Genomic DNA, 22,099 nt, shown 5'->3' with positions numbered 1-22,099 from the left:
TCTCAGAAAACTCTCATAACAGAAAGAGCCCAGAGTCCATTTACTCAAGTATACATACATATTTTATTTGAAAAATATCCCAACAACAGAAGAAAAATTTATTCTAAGACTTCTACGAAAAACTATTAATTTAGCATAGGGTTAGTGGGACAGGGAAGATTTTTATCATAATTCAGTCATAAAGACCGTGATATCTATTCTTGAACAGCTGGATTACTATGTACGGCTCTTGACTTGCTTAATCCTCTCTTTAAGGATGTTTTATTTTCCCTATCCAGCCATTGTGGACTGCATAAGAAACAGATCCAATTTCAAGGTGTCTTACATAAGCTGCATAGAGCAGGAGAAAACAAAAAATGAGAGACTGCTTAGTTTAGGAAAAAAGGTTTGCTTGGAAATCACTAAAACATTGTATATCAAAATTAATAAAACAAAATCAGAAGCAGTAACTCATAAATCAAAGATAAAACAAATGATTATTTCAATTTTTTTTTTTTTTTGAGACAGAGTCTCTCTCTGTCACTCAGGTGCAATGGTGCAAACTCAGCTCACTGCAACCTCCACCTCCCAGGTTCAAGCAGTTCTCCTGCCTCGCCTCCTGAGTAGCTGTGATTACAAATGCACACCACCACACCTGGCTAATTTTTGTGTTTTTAGTAGAGATGGGATTTTACCATGTTGGCCAGGCTGGTCCCCAACTCCTGACTTCAGGTGATCCACCCACCTCGGCCTCCCAAAGTGCTGAGATTACCGGCAAGGGCCATTGCACCCAGCCCTATTTCAATTCTTTTTAATCTGTCAATAAGTAAAATGAGTTGTTGTTTTTTTTTTTTAATGTGTAGAGGTTATTTCTTACTATCTAATACTTTCTTTTGTCTCTTTTACCTTACTGGGGCCAAAGTAAGTTATGTAATTCAAGTTCTAGAATTACAGTTAAGAAAAGTCCAGAGATAACTGCACGGATTAAAGTTCTGACTCTGTCACTTAACTAGTTTGCCCTCAGAGTTCTCATTTGTGAAGGGACAGTAAAATATCTACTTCATATGGTTACTGAGTATTAAAGAAGTCAAACAGGTGACTTTGCAAACAATGCCTGGTACGTAGTCAATGCTCATTAAATGTTATCTAAATGGCAATGGTCACATATGGAAAAGCATCACAATCTAGAAAATCCTACTCACCTTTACTCAAATTATCTATTAAGCATCAGGTCACTATGTAAAGCCTTAGCTTGTAAGATTGGTATTATCTCCATTTTGGACAAGAAGAAATGGAGCCTCTGGGACTTTCAGACACTTGCTGAGAATTACACAGTTAAAAATGATAAAAACAAGATTTTAGACACTACTCCTGATTTCCAACTTTTTGACTATTTCTAGGGTTCCTTCTAGCAAGTTCCAACTCCAGGCACACCTTTCACTGCCCCCGATGATGGGACACCACCAGACTGACATGTTAACTGCAAAACCTGCATTAAGTCTGCTGACATCTGAGAAGTTGGAGAAATTATTGGGTGTACCCCAATGCCACATTTTATTCTTTTATTTGTTCCATTAAGTGCAATCAATCACCAGGAAGCCTAACACATACTCACTATTCCTCCAAGTTTCATTACAGTTCTTGACTACTCACTTTTGAATGGGAGGGTGCTAGTGTCACTCAGAACCCAATGCAATTGCTCCAGTTAGGAGCAGGGCAGAATCCAGAAATACATCCTGACATGTTTCCAGCCTCTTTCAAGGAAAGCTACATGCTACAAGATGTCATAACAAGCATGCTTGTTACTACTATGTATACACTACAAAAATATTTTTTGTCAGACAGATTAAAAAATTATAGTTGCTTATCAGAATAATTCATTCTCATGATCTCACTATTTTCTTAGAAGTTGTGACAAGTTTTCATGTCATTTCTTTTAGATGATGTTTGCATAATCACTACCATTACTCTTTTTATAACTTATTAAGCACCTAACAGCAACACTTAAGAAAAAGGAACAATAAAAATTGACTAATGCCTCTTAAATTGTCTTTCACTACTGTAAAATTTGTAAAATGTCTGAATTCTCTATATTCCAATTTTAGAACCTGGCACAGTGCCTGATACATAGTAGGTGCTCAGTGAATAGTTGTTGAATGACTAAGCAGCTTCATTGTAGACACAATGGCTTTTAAACGCCATCACAAAGTGGCAAACTGAGAAAGATTTCTTTTTAAATTTCAGTGATCATAATCTTGCTACATGTGCACAACATAATCAGCACTGAACTAAAGAGTCAACAAAACCCACTGCATATCACAATATAGAAAACAAGGGGGAGAGATGTATGAAAATAAGAAAACTGATCACTGTCATCTAAGAACTTAACAGTCACTTCTTATTTGCCTGAGGAGATGGGGAAGTTCAGAGGAACTGAGAATTTCACAAACTAGGTTCAATTCTATCTTTAGGTATACGTTTTGCAAGCTTAAAAGATTGAAAGCTACTTTAAAAGATCTATTATGTAGCTATAGTCACAGGATTACCACAGTTTTCATTTTATAATTTTTCTGCAATTACCTATAAGGAAACACAGAGATTCAGAACAGGCATCATTTACAGAGAACAAAATATTTAAAGCTGGATGTTATTTTATTGTTGGGTATGTCCCTCGATCAGCCTATTGCTTTTAGCAGCAAAAAAGTAAAAATTTGCATCAAGTCAGATACTTTAGTCTGATAATAAAACATACCTCATCAGACAGAAACCATTTTTTCTTCTGCTAAGTTGGACGGCCACACTTGATTTTTAAAATAGTAACAATAGTGATGTAAACTGGACCCAAAACTCAACTCAGCTAACTTCAGAATATTTTTAAATACAGTATTTTTTTGCAGAATATTCTGCTTTCCAGATTTTTTAATTGCTTATAGAATTCTCACTTACAAAATTCCTTAAAACAAATTGACACATGACAAATATATATTGACACTTTTCATTCAACATTATATAAAATAAACAACCAAAATACCAGAATTAGTTTTCAAAGATACTTTACAAAACATTTTAAGACAATGAGTAAAGGATATACACTGAAATCTAGGAGCTAAACTATACGAAAGAATAATTTAGATATCAGAGTTTGATGTTACTATTCAATAATAAAAAAGATTAATCAATCGAAGCCATTTAGTATTAAATATTTTGGCATATGTGTTAAAATTCCCATTAGATTCTTATATTAACAATTTTTTAACGGAACACCAAATTTGTCACCAAAACAAATATTCCAGAAGAGTATATGTCAATGCCCAATGCAGTTCATTTATATGAAAAGTAGATTCTTCGTTATCTGTTTCATTTTGTTTTGTTTTTGTTACATAACCCCTGAGAAAGCTCCGCTTAATACTCACCTCCTCTCCGTGACCTTTCCATTACAGTCCCACAGGGTCCCCTCCCAGAAAGCTCAGCAAATCTAACTATATATAGTAGTTGTTGAGAGGGTTAGGTAGGTGTATACTTGTCCCACTCTCTTTGGCATTTTTGTTTTTGATAAACACTGTAAATGACCATGACCCTTTCATTTCTACTGGTAAATTACTTGGGCAAGGCCAACAGCATTTCACTGTTTTTTCCTAACTTCGTAAAATAAATGCATTTATCAATCATTTTTTCACCTTTAGCTCCAATGTTCAGTATTTTCCTTGAAAGATATATTTTAATAAATTCACAAATGCCTACTTCTTTGACTATATGACGATACATATGGAATCATACTAAACACATACCAAAATAAAAGGATTTAATATACCATATATATACATATTTGCATTGTATTTATCTTTTTTATATTAGTCATTAGATTTTCCAAAGCATGTGTGTGTGTGTATATGTGTGTGTGTGTGTGAATACAAATATACATATATTTGTTATACCAAATACATAATATTTACCAAAATATACAATTTGGGATGCCAAATATAGATGTATGTACACACATACACATACGCACATGTATATGTACATATATTAAAATATATAATCAACATTGAACTAAAGAATCAGCAAAACCCACTGTATATTGCTCTATAGAGAACAAGTGGAAGAGAAGTATGAAAATAACACCTGACTACTGTCATCTAAGAACTTACATTTACTTTTTATTTGGCTGAGGGGATAGGGCAGTATAGAGGAAGTGGGAATTTCACAAACTAGGTTCAATATTTATTTAGTATATCAATATTTGATAGTTGATAAGAAGGTTATATTTCCCTATATATTTGGTATACCAAATATATATATACACACACATAAAAATACACACACATATAATTACACACATATATACACATATAAATACACATATATATACATATATACACACACATATGTACATATACACACACTTTGGGAAATCTAAAGACTACTAAAAAATGACAAGATAAGGATTTTTATCCAGGGACTTATTTATATTACTTATAATACATTATCAGTGAAATAATTTTTTAAATAATGTATCATTTTCAATGAATAAGAGAAAACAGTCACAATTATTCTTCAGAGAATTATCTTACATATAATATTGAGATATTTCTTCCAATCTTATTTGCGGGACTGTAATTCAGTGCTATTGGAAACATAAAGGAAAAAATAAACATATCACCATTCCAGACCATGAAAATGTTCGGGATTTAAAAGTCTTAGTTTCTTGAATACATAAATACCATCGCCTCGAACACTCCCTGCTAGGCAACAGTTATGACTATGTTCACTTTTATCTCCAATTATGTTTGTGCCTGGGATTTTCTTATACTCAAATGAAAGGCCTCATGAAAAATGGATAGCAGTAAAGTATACTGGATTTTAATAGGAAATTTATAGAAGAATCCAGCATCTCTTTGCACTCCTAGGGAAGGCTATTTCCTTAAGTAACTCACAAATATTGAAACAGGCATTGTGATTTGCTGTGGCTCTATACCATTCACATTAGGGGTAGATTTTGAGACCTTACATAGCAACTACAATATTTACATTTTTGCAATATAACTATGAAACCGGAACATTTGCCAAATTTAATATTTTTTCCCCACTTTAGGCATAGCATTGCCCTTAACTTAAAGCCCTGCCCCACAAAAGGGAGACCAAGTTTTCTGGAAGGCTCAGAGAAAGGTAGTGAGCATTCACTGGCTGATCAAGTAAGTACTGAGTACATACTATGGGCAGGCGCTCTGCTGGTTGCTGACTAGAAGTCAGAGTAATAAATGCAAATGTTTTATTGCACACCTACAGTATGACAGGTGTGGTGCTAAGCACTTCACAAGCTTTTTCTCATTTTACCCTCACAACTGCCAAATATAATGCATGTCCACTCCAGAGCTCAGAAAACTGAATCTTAGAAAATAGAACTAATTTACCCAACCATACAACCACATAGTGAATAGTATAAAATAATTGTTAAAATCCCAGCAAAATTTCAGAATATGTGCTATTGTTAATACAGACCCTATAATTCACATGGTTTTATTTTACTCATTCTTAACATTAAAAATATACATATAAGGTAGAAATGATATTTCTAAAACAATGACCAATCACTAGTGCAGATACAAAACAAAGAAAACAAGCCTCAGTAAAAAGTAGATTTTCCTAGTTTGAGGGAATTTTCTTGTGTCACCTCAGTAACGGTAATATGATTTGCCCCTAATGTTCAATATTCAGTTTAAATAACTTGTATTCATTCATCCATTCATTCAACAAACACATAGTATCTATTTTATAGTGTGCTCTCTTAACATTTCCATTGATTGTGGTTTCCTGTAGTTGTATTGTACCCATCCTTTATTCACCAATTTTTCCATCTACAATTGTGCCTGAAAAACATGTTTTCAAATTTTCACCATATACTGTCAAGCTAGAAATTAGCTACTAGAAGTAGCCAATATTCAGCTTTTTCTAATACTAATATCTCTGTTTCAATGTATTAATCTTTGCATTATTCCAGAGTGCCATGACATACGTAAGCACACACAGGGCAGTCCAAAACATAAATTATAGATAGCTCTTTCATGTTACAAAAGAATTCTTGTCTGGGCATGGTGTCTCATGCCTGTAATCCCAGCACTTTGGGAGGCTGAGGCGGGTGGATCACTTGAGGTCAAGTGAAATTCAGTCTCTACTAAAAACACAAAAAGTAGCCAGGCATGGTGGTATGTGCCTGTAATCCCTGCTACTTGGGAGGCTGACGCAGGAGAATCAGCTGAACCTGGGAGGTGGAGGTTGCAGTGAGCCAAGATCATGCCACTGCACTCCAGCCTGGGCGACAGAGACTCTGTAAAATAATTCCTACCTTAACAGAAAGGTTCACTGAAAGTTGCTTTTTGAAATTAAATTCCCCTTGTGAATTTAATGTCTTATTTACTAAAAATTAAACTAATAAAAAAATGCCCAGAAACATCTCTTACATAAAAGAAGTTATATGGATGTTTGTTTTAAACTTAAAAAAGAAACAAAATTTTCTTTAACTGAAATGATACATGCCACACAAAGGAAAATGGAGATGTAATAATTATCAAGCTAATTGGAAAATTATAATCACCCAAAAGCAAACTTATACCAGCTCCTCATAACTAGCTCCTACATTTTCTTTAAAAGTCTGACTTTCCGTTAAAAAAAAGTTTCTTATAACAAATCTCAAACATCTCTTCTTATGTTATTGGAAAATTGGCAGTATATATTTAAGGGTCCTTTCTGTTTTTCAACCAGTATATAAATCTTGTTATTAGTTGACTGCAACTTAGTGTATCTTCCATCCACACCAAAAAAGAAAAAGAACATGGCTGCAGACTGATTTCATTAGAATACTTCCTATGAAAAGGTATATATATTTCAAAAAACTGGTCTCTTGAATTATTTTATTTCAATTGATTACAACTGAAATGCAAGATGCTTATTTTTTTATATAATTTATGCTTATTTTTTCTCCTACAGTAGTAAAAGAAACACATCCAAAGTCACACCGGGCCTCTCTTAGACTCCGTATCGCAAATTGTAAAGTGAGAGGATCTGCAGGGATTTTCCCAACTCTAAAATTCTACAAGTTAAAGACATCTTTCTTAAAAAGCAAGTTTTTATCTACATTGAACCAAATGAGTTGACTATTGGACTTTGAATTGAGCAACATGGAAGTATTACTCAAGAGTCAGGTTACACATTTTCTATTTCCCTTTAACAAATAAAATGTATTAAAATCCCAAATTTAGCAAGCATATGCTAAACTTTATTAAGTATTTCTTACTATCAAGAGGACTGCTCTCTCGAAATAACCAGACACGAAATTCCTAGGATGCTAGAGCTAAGAGGGACAGTGGATGTCCTCTAGGCCAACTCTCTTCCCTGAGAGGGACAAAGTTTCCTAAGCATCTATACGCACTAGGATCACCAATGCTTTTCTCTGCCACTTCAGCAAGCTGCTCCAATCACTATATGGCATAGAGTAAAACTCTACATCAATAAACAAAGGAATAGAAGAAGGTAATTTCATTACCAGGTCACTAAATAATTTAGTCTAATTTTTCTTTTTTTAATGTAAAGACCTTATGTTCAGAAACTTACATTTCAAAATACATTAAGTAAAATCATGTCCATATGCAGATATGTCTTCTCCCATATGCATCTTAAGAAAATAAACAAAAAAATTTATCATCAGCCCCTAGAAAACAAAAACTGAAATTAAAAGAATGGAGTAAATCTAAATTGTATATTTTCATTCCTTGTAAAAGGATTAAATAACAGAATTCTAAATGGTTTGTTTGTACTTTCCATGCAATATGTAGATTAACCATGAAATTCTGTTTGGGACACTTTGACATCTGTTTTCAGTGCATTACAATGAAATCTGGGGACTTGATACATACATTTGCTGTAATAAAACTGTCACTAATCAGTGTTTTCCAAAATATTGCCCATAACTATTACTATTCAGTAGTCTCATTTGCATGATCTAATATTGTTGCTACATCATGTTTTTCCCTGACAACGTGTTAGCTGGTCCCAGGCACATGGTCGAAAATGGCTGCAAACTACTCAATAATCTCAGCATTTCCATAGTACTCTGTATATATGCATGCAATCTGTCCTAGAATTGAACTAACACTTTATCCTTCATGAAATATTTTCTCTGTAACTGGAACACCCAAGGTTGAATTCATATCCCTGAGTATAAAAAAACTCAACAACAATAAAGAAGCCCACAGTGAGGAGGAGATTATGTCTCATGGGCCTTCCACAGCAGGAGACGCAAGCACAATCCTTACTCAGGAGTGCCTTCAACAAATCTGTAATGATGCTTTCTGAACAGTAAGTGCAGAGTCTATCAGTAACTTAGGCCACTTCTAGGAACTACAGAACAAGACTGAACTACACTTTAAAATGTACTCTACCTCCCTTTCTCTAGGATTAATAGATCATCACCTTATCAATGACAGATACCAAGAGCCACAAGTTCACAAGATGTTAACACAAACTCCTGGATAATAGATTGAAAATCTGTTTCTGTTTCATATTGCATATATCTGGTGTGTCATGTACAAAATATGGATCTCAGGGGAAAAGCAAGTCTGACAGCCCAAACACGGTATTCACCAAAAAACAAAAACTTACTAAAAACAATTTGTCTACCTATGTTGACTCTAAATGAATTCCATATTTTACCAGTGCTTGGCATTATATTCATATTGCTCAACAGTCCAATACAATTTCATTTTGTCCTCCCATGAACTCATCTTAAACCCAAAATATGTTTCTCCATGCACATGTTTTATATTACACAAATGTTGGATACAAAAAGCAGATTAACTGTAGGCCCTAATGCTGTGTTTGTTAGTACTAAGAAGTCATTTCAAATGTTCCAAAAGGGATTAATGTAGTATAACAAGTCTATTTAATTATTGTAAGACCAGTGATCCTCATATTACTATAAGCTGCTTTTCCCTTATTTGGAGACTGTAAATAGAACAGAAATTGGTACATGATAACTCTAAGTCATATCCTAAAATGTTGATGCTTTACCATTAGGAATAAAGAAATATGCAAGCATCTCTGAGAGGCTGTGAAAGGCAACTAGTATTTAAGAACCATGTATATGTTCCCATTTTAAGTGAACATCAACTTTAAATCATAAGTGTAAGCAAGCTTTCAAATGCATTAGAAAGACGTAATACCAAATCCTTCTGCCATCAACAGCGATCCCAGTTTACATATGTTAAAAAACTGTGGATGCATTTTGTTTCATGCATATGGTTTTTTATTTTTGTGTATCCCATGAACAGAAGTGTCACTAAACACCAGTATATTATCAAAAAGAAAAGGAATACCACAATTATTAAAAATTATGTGCCAGAATCCAAACAAGCTAATCAATGTTCTGATGCTGCTTTCTGCACACCCTAGTTACCCTTTAACTAATGGACAAACAGTGAAATAACTTCTCCTATTAACTCATGGCTAGAACCCCTAGGTATAAGACATATTTATTATAAAGTGCTCCATATAAGAATATGATGCCTTTTTACGCTGCATCAATGTGACACGTGATTTAAATATCCCTAGCAGGGATTGCGGATATGGGCTGATCACTCCACCTCCTATGAAAATTGAGGGGTACAATTCGCTGGCTGTAGAGAAGCACCAAAACTAGTTCCTCCAAGGATCCAGCCACGTAGTTGGTTCCATGACCACATGGATCCAACCAATCATAGCTACTGAAGTAAAACACTGTGATCCCAAGTGACAGTTTGGTAAGAGTAAATGTTTTAACCGTTTTCCATTTGACTTCCAGGTGTTCTTAGAAAAGTGAAGTCAATTTGAGTAATAAATATTAACTTATTTCCTGTGAAGCTCATTTAATTATTTAATTTTTTAACATCATAAAAAAGGAGAAATGGGAAAGAGTGACTTAAAGGAGAAAAATTAAATGGCAATAAAATCAAAACAATTCATGCAACTGATTAAACGGTTTGAGGTTTTGACTCAACTAAGGGTCATTTTTAAATAAGATACTTTCGGACTTTAAAAAGAGGCTAAAAACCAGCAGCATGCTTTTTTAAGAACAATCCAGTCTAGTCACATCATCACTTCTGCCCAAAGAAATCTAAAACATAAGCGTAGTTCTCCCAAATGTTGGCAATTCAATTTTTTGTACATGAGAGTTTCACACTTTCATTGGAATGCAGTGAATTACAAGTACTTGATAGGATACCCTTTATCCACACAAAGTTGAGTTATTTATTCAGAGAACCACTAATAAAATTATTTTCTTCTTTCCCTTCAAATATACCTAGATTGATCAATAAATTTATTCTTTAGTAAATCGGAGATAAAATGGCTTCTAAAACCATATAATCATTCTAACTTAAATGATTTTAAAACTATACACAACTAGCTAGCTTCATGTGCCTATACAAAGAGTTTTCAATAATAAATATTTATGCACACTATACTATGAGCAGGCCTTTGATTTTCTCTTTGGTATGTCTTATTACCTGAGATAAATATGAACTAAATGATGACCCTCCGCTTCACATCCAGTCATTCCTTTTTTTTGCTACTGGATAGTTTCTCTGGCAGTCTAAATTATGCTATGTTCCTCCATATATAGTAGTAATTGCTATTATTAACATTATTGCTTTTACTTGCATGAATTATTTCATTTAATCCTAAAACAGCCCCGTGAAGTAGGCATTTTAATCCTCAATTTACAAAACAGAAAAGCAAAGCATGTGGAGCTTACGTGACTCAACCAATGTCACAAAGCAGATAAATGGCAGAACCAAGACTAGAACCCAAAATGTCAAATTCTATGCACATGATTTTTGTTACAGATTGAATGTTTAGGTCTCCCTCAAATCCCTGTGTTGAAATTCTAACCCCCTATCTGATGGTATTAGGAGGTGGGGTCTTTGGGAGATAATTAGGTCATGAGATTGGAGCTTTCACAAATGGGATTACTGCCCTTATAAAAGAGATCCCAGAGAGCTCTCACTCTTTTGCTGCCATGTACAGAAACAAGAAGTTGGCACTGTGCAACCCAGAAGAGAGTCCTCACTGGGACTCGACCATCCTGGCACTCTGATCGCGGGCTTCCAGCCTCCAGAACTGGGAGAAACAAGTTTTAGTGCCTGTAAGTCACATAGTTTATGTTATTTTGTTATAGTAGCCTGAACTAAGACAGTTTTTATGCTCTACAAAAACTGAAAAGGCAGAAGGGAGATATGCTCAACTTCTTAGGCAATTCAAAATTCAAAGGATGACAGAATACTTTACTTTGCACATTATTTACTCTTCAGTCTAAGAATAAGCCATCTTTTTTCAGAAATTCCTGCAAGATCTAAGCCCCACCTTTCTCCTTCTTTCCTAACTTCACTTCTCCTCGACTGCCTACAACACATGTGTTCATGTACACTTCCCCGCCTCCCTGCCCGCATACACACACACACACACAAGTTATCCACGGACCAGGAACTTTAACTTGACAGGTGACATCATCTTAAAATTCTTTTGATGTAGGAACTGAGGTAGATGTCAGGAGAACACTGAAGAGATTTTTACATCTCCTGGGCTGGTTGCTATTCTCAGATCATAGTCCCAATGTCATCTGACCCCTTGGCCCACTAACCACATCTAAAACCAACTCCATGTTGATGCTGCCCCTGAGGATGCTAATGAGCCAGCAGAAAGGCAAGAGAGATGTTTTCTACTCCAGACTAGTTTTTACAAGAGAAGAGAGAAAAACTGAGGCTACTGACTAAAATCAGATTCAGAGCATTTCATTCAACCTTCTTCCTCTGACCCTTATGATGCTGGATTATTAACATGATTCATTCTGAAAAGCATTTAAATTCCTTGATCTTGTAAACATTCCTGGGGAAAAAGTTTATAACACAACAATAACAAAAACAAACAAACAAACAAACCAGAAAGAAAGAAAAGAAAGCCTCCCACCTGCTATTTTCAGATATTTTTTAGACGGGAATACAGAAATCGACTGCTTTTTTCCAAAGTTCTAGTGCCTGCAGCACATTGTCTCTCATCTGTCAGTGTATCTACACACATGTATAAACAGTATGCAACACACAAGTAAGGAAATGTACATTCTAACTTAAACTTCCTTTTTTCCTCTAATAACTTAAAAATAAAATGTAACAGCTTGGATTTTAAATATTTAATCTGGCAAATACAGGAAAAATCATGAACTATAATGTCATATTTGGCAAAGAAGAGTTTGGTAGGATAAAAATATCTGTGTTTTAACATTTTAGAAGGCTTTTCCAATATTTTAAAAATAAAATTATTTCACTGCTTCAGAAGAGAAGAACGGAGGTAAAATTCTCTATTTTTGCACATGAGGTTTTCATGGAGTAGAAAAAACAATTTTTATATTCATTAAAATAAATAGTTAATTTTACATGCTGGCAAAAGTCCCCACAGATATAAAATCTTCATATTTACTAATGGTTCTCCACTATGTCATGAAATTTAGCTATTTACGTCACAAAAGATAGGATCCCCTTAAAACTATAACATAAGATGGTATACATAAAGTTACAACATTACTAATTTGTTAAAAAAAATTTTGGTTTTATCCTACATGTTTAGTACACAGATTTTTTCAGCACTAATCAAAGATTTATAGCGTTAAGTTCAAAAGTCAGTTGTTTTCATACTGGCAACCAAAAGCATGACTCAATTTCCCACTTTTACCTTACATTATGACAACAAAATATCTTTATTGTAGCAACTGAAAATGCTGAAAAGTAATTATTAAAGAAACCGTAAATATAAAAAGCTGAAAAGTCAACCTCAGAAGAGTGTGGAAAAGGAAACTGTGATATCCACCATCATAAAACACAGAAACTGAAAATCTAAGCAGAAAAGATCTAAATCTCTCCAAATGCCAGAATATTATGCCCCACCTCTTATAGCAAGGAGGACAGCAAATTTGTCCCCATCACTGTCAGCAAACAAAAGAAAGTCACTTCTACAGCCAGACCATGTCAAACAGAAGATGTAGCTACTGCAGAAGGACGCCTTGAATCCACTGGTGTGTAAAGTAAGGGCTTCGGCCTTTTTGTCAGCTATTACCATAAAAGAATAAGAGGAAACAGTGACATTATTACACAATAGAAAGGTCAAACAGCTTGCAGCCATTTCATGACCCAAACAAGTCAAGGTCAAGGGATTCAGGTAGCAACTTAGCCAGGGCATAAGTTACAGCGCAAATGAATTGTTTTAACACATCAGCTTTGGTCAATTAAACCTAACAAGGCAAGTTGCATCACGTAGCAGGGTTCCTGACACCAAGGCCAGAAGCTGAGACCGACCTCATAAAACAAGGCTTTTAACATAGCATAGCAAATTTAAGGTAATCCATCCAGAAACTGCAGATGTCAGAATAATAAAATACAAGTTGTCCTATGAAGGTACATTTTCTACACTTTAGAATTCACTAATAGAGGGGTATAGATTTCATATTGACATAATCATGTTATTAGCATAGGCATAAATGTAATCCCCTACTCACATGAATTACAGAATACACCCTACTTCAAATAACTTTTTTCTTCATATCTATGCTCATGATTAGATTTTTGTCCCAAGCTCTACCACTCCCTGTTAGCACCGTACATTTCTCCATGTATTTTTTTCAAAATGAGTATGAAAAGTCAGGTTGTTTTTTTTTTAAAAAAAGTTCATCTTCATTCAGCATGAGAATATATATGCATCACTTAATATTAATGGATGTTTGTTAAATGCCTTTATGTAGTTTTATGAGACGTGTATTTCAAATTCAATGAACATTATTTATTAAGTTGACTATTTTGAGAAATAGACTATTGTGAATGGAGTTGAAGCTAACTGAAATTTTAAAACTGCATTTATTTAGCATGAAAGAATTCTTTTCTGAAAGGCAATTCTTATTTTATTTTGCACTTGCTTAAACAAATTCCATTTTCAACTGGTTTGTGCTTCATCAATAACTTACTGCATGTTCTGAACTGCCTTAAAATAGGATTCTGAAAATACACAACCTCCAGGCAACTTTTGAGAGTAAAATTACTTCATCCATCACCCCATATTTTTAATTATATAGTCCTTGTTTAGAGTTCTTTAATTTGTCAGTGATTCATCAATGCTGTCCTGTTTAAGCTATCATCATAAACAGAATATGTGTATCTAAGTGTTTTATTATAAACAATATATTGATGCATGTAATCATCTGCTTTCCCATTTTAGAGCAATTAAATTTTGAGGATTTTTTTAAATGTGTGGCTTTCAATTCAGCCTCAAGGACTTTCCACCTCATTGGTTAGCCATTTCTTCCAATTTTCTAAATAATATAACAGCCAAAAAGCCCAACCATTCAAGTCCCATTAGTCTCACATCCTGTAACGTTCAATCTATTACAAGCTAATCCCACAGACTCACTCCTTACTACATGCACTTAGTTTTCACAAGTTCTCTGCAGTTCGATGATTTATTCTCTATGCCAAATTCTAACAACTGCATTCAGTTAAATTAACTGCATCACATAATTAGAGTTCAAGGTCCTAAGAAGTTACTTTAAAATGAGACGACATACCACGTTGCCACAGAAAAGTAAGCATGATCAGAAGGAAGCGTCTCTTCTTGCTATGCTTGGCACTGAGGCATGCGGCCGTAATAACTCAAGTTTCTGATCGCACAACCACTAGTCCTTGAGATTTCTAAAATTATTCCCCCTTCACAAGGATGGAGGGAAAAAGGCTGGAAAACTCGCTTTGAACATTATGTTGGCTAATCATTTGCTCCACCATAGCATATACATAGGAAAACCCCTTAAGTGTTGAAAGTTCTACTTCCATCAACTTCAAACTGGAAAATGCTATTCTTTCATAAACTAAAGAGAAACATTTACCCAGAAGCGAGTTTCAGAGCCAGGGATCGCCTTTGTCTATCATTTTCAGGTATTTAATAATTGACCATTTTAATGAGTGTTTCATATGCTCTTTGCACTCTTTGCAAACTTGGAGCTTTGAACAAAGCAATAACTATTTCTTTGATTATAAGTCCATTATTATATAAATCACCATGATGATAGAAATGAAAACTAACTTACCTCAATTTTTAAGAATTCCTGAGAATTCTGACATAACCTCCCGTTAGGTCCCACTCTTTTCAGGTGCTAAAATTCTAACTGGCCAGCAGGGACGGCAAGAGTGCTAGTGAACACTTTTATACAGCCTACCAGTCTGGTTTTTTAATCCGGCCAAATGAAAGCTTGTGAGGAGAAAAACCTTACTAAATTGGATATCTTGAACTGTTGTTTCAAGTTATAAGCGCCAAATTCAAAAGGAAAAAGTTAATGAAGGATTACAACTCTAACTTCCTTATGACAGCTTCTTCCTAAATTCCAAATTTAGGGAAAAACAAGTAAATGAAGAATCCTACCAAATATACTACAAATCTTTATGTTTGGAAGTGCTTCTCATGTACCACTTTAGAAAACAGAAACTTTAAAGAACTAAAGCTGTGGCAATAGGGTGGCCTCTCTAAATGGCTCCCATCCAGCTCTAAGTCCCCAGGCACAGACACTATAACTGTGCTTATCAGGAAGGCATCCTTCAGGAGACCTGACCATCACTCCTGTCACCACAATGCACAGTCTCCTCCAATTACCATTACTCACGAACAATGCACATTATTTTAGTTCTTACAAATATGGAGTTATTTGGAATTATTTTACCACTTAAGAGACACTGAGCACTAAATTTGTAAATCCAAATGCATAAACTAGTTAAATATTTTTCATTACAAAATTTGTAATGCTGGGTATACAGGGTGCGGGGTAAGAATGCCTAATGCTGTCAGTAGGATATTTTACCCACCTTTGCTGCCTCCAGAAAGTGGGGTACTATATATTTTTAAATATTTGAATATCATAATTGATATAACAAATAAGTGTTCCATCCCTCCCTCCCTCTCTCACTCCTTCTCTCCCCCCTTCCCTTTGAAAAATGAGATCATATTAACAGCAATGCAAGAGCTTAGTTTGCCATATCGGAACACAGATGCCAAGCTTCCCCAGCTGGCAACTGGGGCCTCAGAGTTTAACTCTTAAATTGTCTGCTAAAGCTATCTTGTGGCAGGGACCTCACAGCATAGAGGGTGAACTTCTGGTCGGAGACTGTGTTTTCTTCTTATCAGTGAGAAAATTGCTAAGTATCTTATCTCACAATATATGTTCCCACAAAGGTCTCATTAAGCCTAGGAGCAAGACGTGCCAATAAGAGCCCTTCTTTATCTAGTGAATTGTGTATGAGCCAGAATGCAAACAAATGTGCACTAGAGTTCACAAGTTCAGTCAAGGACAAGTTGCTAGATGGGAAAACTTAACAGTGCTCCCCTAAATCAAATATGCATACCAAGTATTTCTCCTACACACAAACTTTTATGCTCCCAGAGCATTTCACAATGCAGACACACCAAATCATCCTAGAGAGCAGCCTCATTTTAATCAATTACGAAATCTTATTTTTTCCCAGAATGGGAAATACCTGCAAATGAAGTGAAATCTATTAAAATGTTAAAATACACTGCCAACTTGCAAATAATTATCTACTTAAGCTTTTCATAAAGAAATAATTGTTACCCAAAAGGATTCTGAAATTCAGTAACTGTAGGAAGAAAATAATTCTTAGCATTTGCTTCCTCACTAATGATGTATGACAACCAGGAAGGCTTCTATTTCAAAAGCAATAATAATGATTACAACTTCCTCTGTAAACAAGTCACATTTTTCACAACTTAAAATGTACTTCAATTATTATAACATTTAACAATAAAGCAACAAAAGTGGCCATCCAACAAGTGATCGTAAATTTAAGGGTTCAACAAGGCTAAAGGAAACTAGTCCTTTTTCGGGTAGCAATGAGGTTTCTGGGCTCTCCTTAACACTCCAAAACATGTTTAATAAGAGTGCAAAATGCAGTCCGAAAATCAGTTAGGCTGACTCATTTTAAACTCTAATCTGTTACATATATAACAACAGTTACTATCTCTTGAGATCTTTAAATGTCTTGGTGTGTTGTGACCTCTCTCTTCAAAACTCTTTCCTGCCTCAGAAAAAGGCCAATCCCACCCCCGATCCACCCCTCCCCCCGCCCCCCACCATCACCACCACCCCCTTCCTTTTTTCCCCTTCAGACAGGACACAGTCTGGCAACTCAAGGCCCCCCATAGGCCAGACTTCCTTCTGTGCAGCCCTTTGGGTAGAACTGCTAATCCTTCTTATTAATTAATGAGATAACGGTGGTTAACTGAAAAGCAGTATTAATGCTAACTCTCTAGGAAACTTTAACCAAAATTATTTTAGCCTTTTGGCTGATTTTTCCAGTGTACAAAATTGTGCACTGAGAATTTCATAACATTGTAATGCAGAATTGAGAAATTCCAGAATGACTGATTTACATCAGACCTTAACACATAGGTCTCTTCTTTAAAGTTTTCTCTCACTCTTTTTAAACATGTATTCTGTTACACATTTCTAACTAGAGAGGAAAAACCAGGGTCTCTCAAATGTTACTATAAAATTTGCAAGAGTGGAAAGTGAAGGAACTAGAAATTGCATAAGAAATAAGCAGTGATGTGACTGAGAGCAACAGTCAGTCATAATGAATGCGTTACATATCACTACGTTAGGTTTGTCTTCCACACAGTTGTCGTAGTACACCCTGCATCCTATAGGACACTTACATCCAAGGAAGGTGTGCTGTGCAAGGTTTGTCTGGTTTTTGTTTGGTTTTATTTTGCTTTGCTTTCATCAATGCAAATAACAAAGACAATATGGGGAATAGGTACCACCTGCCCAAGAATCATTGGACATCTTTAATATCTTTGGGAAAATGGATATCATTTAAAGCTATTTTTTCTTTAATCTGTCACAATTTTTTTAGGCAAAACCCAAAAAAAGGAAGAGTTTTATATTAGCTAAGGTTTGCTGCAGCAAACAAGCAAGCAGCTTTCATTCAGGGATTGTCAAAAACTTTCCAGTGTGCCCACTGCAATGCGGATGCCAACCAACGAATCAAAGGCATTCAGCAACTAGACAAAGAGGGTCTGATGCCAACCTCGGTGCCACTGGCAACCATTATTGGCATCAAACACAGTGTCTGCCTTTTTTTTCCCCCTCGCCTGGCACTTCACAAACAAAATGGCGGTTCTTGTAGCAACGAAACAGCCGAAGCGCAGCCCTCTGAATCAATAACATCAAATGATTTTTATGGATTTAAACGCAGTTACTCCCAAATGATGTGTACATTTTAGGTGAAATGCAGGGGAACATTTAATTTTATAAACAACTATATTGAACATCACCCTTTTCTAATATAAGGAACTAGCAAAATGGACTGAATTGCGGTCAACCAGACTATATGCATAGAAGCCGAATAACAAAGAGATTTAGCTTTAAAGAAAATCCTGCCTTATGGCCGTGTAATGCAAAAGTCTAATGAACTATATATTAAAAATGATTTCAAAAAGCATAAATTTTTCCCCAAACCATATCAGATGCAGATGTAGCACTACAGCTTGTGTCAAAGCTCTAGTAACTCTTTCCACATTTCAGAAAGATGAGGCTGCTGGGCATGAAGAAAGAAAAAAAGTGTTGGTTGAACCAAAAGAGAAAGAGGTAAAAAGAAATGCATAGGAAGTTGGTCAACAATGAAACTTTACTATATGTTGGTCTTTATTTCATCTTCCAGAAGAGATGCAGTATGTGATCTTGTATAAATAACCAAAAGGACTATTGACATTTCTAGATCTGGAAATTGTCAATATATTGTAACATCACTCCACACTGCAATGCGGATGCCAACTAACAAATCACAGACGTCCTGAGCTAAACAAAGAGGGTCTGATGCCAATCCTGGTGCCAGTGGCAACCATCTTTGGCATTCTCTGTTCTTTCTCATGTTTTTCTCCCAGTCAGTTAGAAGTGGGGAGAGAGAAAAAGGGGGAAATGTAATTTTGTTGCTCTTTCTGTTACAGACGTTACATTTCTCTTTTCTGATTTTTCTTTCATGTTTTCCTTTATACTTCTTTACCTGATTTATAAAACACACTTAAGTGGGTTATCATGTACTTAGAAGAGAAATAAAAAGTCATGACTCTCAAGCTGCAGCCCTCTGCCTAGAGAATTATCTTTTAAAATCCACCTTCTTCAATAAATTGCACTACAAAACAACGTAATTAACCTACACTTGACAAAAATATATATATAAATTTTGAAAAAGGAAAGACACAAAAGCATCCTGACGAGAGTTTTTCAAAAGAAGAACCAACAGATGATAAGAGAAGACGATGTACTGGCAGGTAGCAGAGGATACAAGTTAGATGAACAAAATAAAATAATGAAAAGTTCTCAGAACAGAGATCGTTGAACCAACAACCACAAAATCAGTGTTTTATCCAAAACGTGGTCTCTAAGAGTTGCTTAAAACTTTATGATTATCATGACCGGTGGTGCAACATGGAAGACATTTATGTATTTTTTTTTCCTTCTTTCAATCTATCTTTACAAATCTTTATTGTCAGTTCATGAAAACTAAGAGTTGGCTGCCTGCCCCAGGAGTAAATGTGCATGTGGGCAGGTGCACCTCAAAACCTAGTCTTCAAGCAACTTAAAAAATGAGCAGTAAGGAAGTGGTTGCAAATCTTCTCTCTCTGCACTAAAAAGTTACATGACCCACTTTTTGAAACTTTACTTCCTTGACTTTCACAACACAGTTATAACACATTTATAGTCGATTCAACACATATATACAGCCCACCTTAAAGTGTCGCCTACTAGACAGCTGTCAATCAAATTAAGTGTCATGTGTTAATGAGTTTTATTTAAGGACACATGGGACAAAAATATTATTTTCCCCAAACCATCATTATTTGGACTGTAATTCTTAAATGCATGGAAATATGAAATGCAATGTTGCATTTTTTCAGGAAAATGCAGTATTGCTAAATGTGCAATATCCAACACCATTATTTACAATCAGACTAAAAATCCTAAAATGACACTTAAGCATATCGCTAAAACTATGCCAAGAAAATCAAGACAAAAGCACATAATGAGTACCTAGATTTTAGAGTCAAAAAAGTAATTTTGATTTTTTTTGAACGATAATAAAGTCATAGCAATTTATTAAGTCCCACATTTATATAACAAACATCAGATAACCGTCTGTAACCTGGCTATCTGCAGGCCATTTTTCCCCCCACAAGGCCAAGTTTGGAAAATGCCCACCATCTGTGACAGCTCAAACTTCAGTCTACTTTTGGTATGCTGCTTTGTAAAATGTTTGTTACTATGGACTGTTGCTAATGCAAGGACATCTATATCTTGATGCACTTATTTGAAGAAAATACATTCTCACCTACTTAAGGAAAATATATTAAGACAAATAAAAATAATAAACATATTTCATTAATTCAAGTATTCAGTAATAACATCGTCTTTTTAAATTAATTATTTAGGCAACATCTATACCACTCTCCTTATCGGGTATTTTAAATAATAGGTATGGTATGCGGTTTCTGCATTCTTTTTGAGATTTATTTTAAACCAGTGTAACCAGTCTGCTTTCTGTTTTTCTTCTGTAAGGAGTGCTACAACTTTCCTCCTCGGTAAGTTTTATGAATTTACACACAAGTAAACTAACATTAGTAAGTGTTCCCAAGTAACTCTGGGAAAATATTATAAATAGTTTAAATAACTCAATTCCATTTAATCTACAGTGAATACTGCACAATCAAAAGTAGGTGTTGATAGAAATATGAAAATTAAGTAAATCTAGGTCTACGTAAGATATGCCTTTTGATACTATCTATTTTAAGCATTTTGCAATAGTAAATGTTAGTTCTGTTTTCAGTGCAATATACTAAATTCAAAAAACAAAGTCCCTCTACCTCATTAATTTAAAAGGTTAATACAAAAATTATTTAGGATGGTTTGACTATTCATAAATAAAGTTACATTTTCAAATCAGGAAAAGATTACAAGACTAGGTGCAAAAATGTAGACTATGAAGGAAAGTGAAGTATAATTAACTGTATTTGTTAGACTACCCTATGTCTTTGAAAAAGAATATCATTTTAAAGATACTTGAAAACGCATCTCTTTGTGGTCTTAAATATCCACGCCTATCCAGGTATGAAAGCTCCGCGTCTATTTACATGGTTCGCACATGGCAGTGGACATGTGAGTGAAAGTGGACACCCCACTGTACCCAGAGAGGGTGGAGGATATCTACGGGCCTTGAGGACCATCTAACCCAAGCCAGGTACTCTGTCTACGGCGATTTGTGGGCAATGTTTGCCGTGCTAGAAAAAAGAACAATCTGTTCCTACCTTGCTCCTGCACGTAGTATGCCAAAAACAAATCAAGCTCCTTAACTGATACTGTGATATGATGTGGCTGGACACAAAGTGCTGGGTTTGTGCAATGTGGGGATTTCATGAGCCGCTCTCCATCGGTACTTTCCAAGGGGATGCCTTTGAACAGGATCACCATGACTAGATCCAGACGCCAGACTTTGTCTGCCTGTCGCAGGCAGTCGATTCTCCTAATCTTACCCTTCTGGTCGGGATTGGATAAGACACAGCACGGGTGCTTCTTGCCAGTCACGGTGAGCACAAAGTCCTCTCGATACTCCTGGCGGATATCTTTGCGCAGTTTGGCCAGGAGCCTGGATGCCCACTTCTGTTTGATTTCAGGCTTTTCACTGAGAAGCTCATCTTTGACTGCTCTTTCTTCATCCTTTGACATTCGCTTCTCATGCTTTTTAAAGTACTTGCGTTTTCGAGCCTGCAGGTTGAACCAAGTATAGGCAATTGCACGGACATGTGGAAGAAGTGCCTCGATGAATGGGTGAAATTCATCCTGTGGAAGACGGGTGGGGAGGGGTGAGGGAAAGATGTGCATAGTCAGTTTAATTTTAAAAGCTCAGAAAATAAGAACACAATCCGTTTCCAATTCAGTACAAAAAGTTATACATGAAAATCACATTCCTTTCTTATTTAAAATTATCAAAAT

General features: G+C 35.3%; 1 protein-coding gene and 1 long non-coding RNA gene across 19 annotated transcripts in view; both read right to left on the bottom strand.

Moving 5' to 3' along the window:
• NFIB (nuclear factor I B) overlaps positions 1–22,099 on the bottom strand; it is a 443,164-nt gene that overhangs the window by 203,389 nt on the left and 217,676 nt on the right. For all 18 annotated transcript variants that reach the window (XM_032300179.1, XM_032300186.1, XM_032300181.1 and 15 more), the window contains exon 2: positions 21,415–21,946. In XM_032300179.1, coding sequence (XP_032156070.1) covers positions 21,415–21,946 — 532 coding nt within the window. The remainder of the gene's footprint in view (positions 1–21,414; positions 21,947–22,099) is intronic.
• Positions 884–6,141, bottom strand: LOC116566154. The gene is made up of 2 exons (XR_004275760.1): positions 4,192–6,141; positions 884–2,444 (listed from the first exon to the last, which is right to left on the bottom strand). It is a non-coding gene; the product is annotated as an uncharacterized LOC116566154 (long non-coding RNA).

Source organism: Sapajus apella, unplaced genomic scaffold (genome assembly GCF_009761245.1).
Source record: "Sapajus apella isolate SASKATOON/1434 unplaced genomic scaffold, GSC_monkey_1.0 scaffold42, whole genome shotgun sequence".
Taxonomy (NCBI): Eukaryota; Metazoa; Chordata; class Mammalia; order Primates; family Cebidae; genus Sapajus; species Sapajus apella.
The sequence above is the reverse complement of the archived record's forward strand: the minus strand, read 5'-3'. Positions and strand labels throughout refer to the sequence as shown.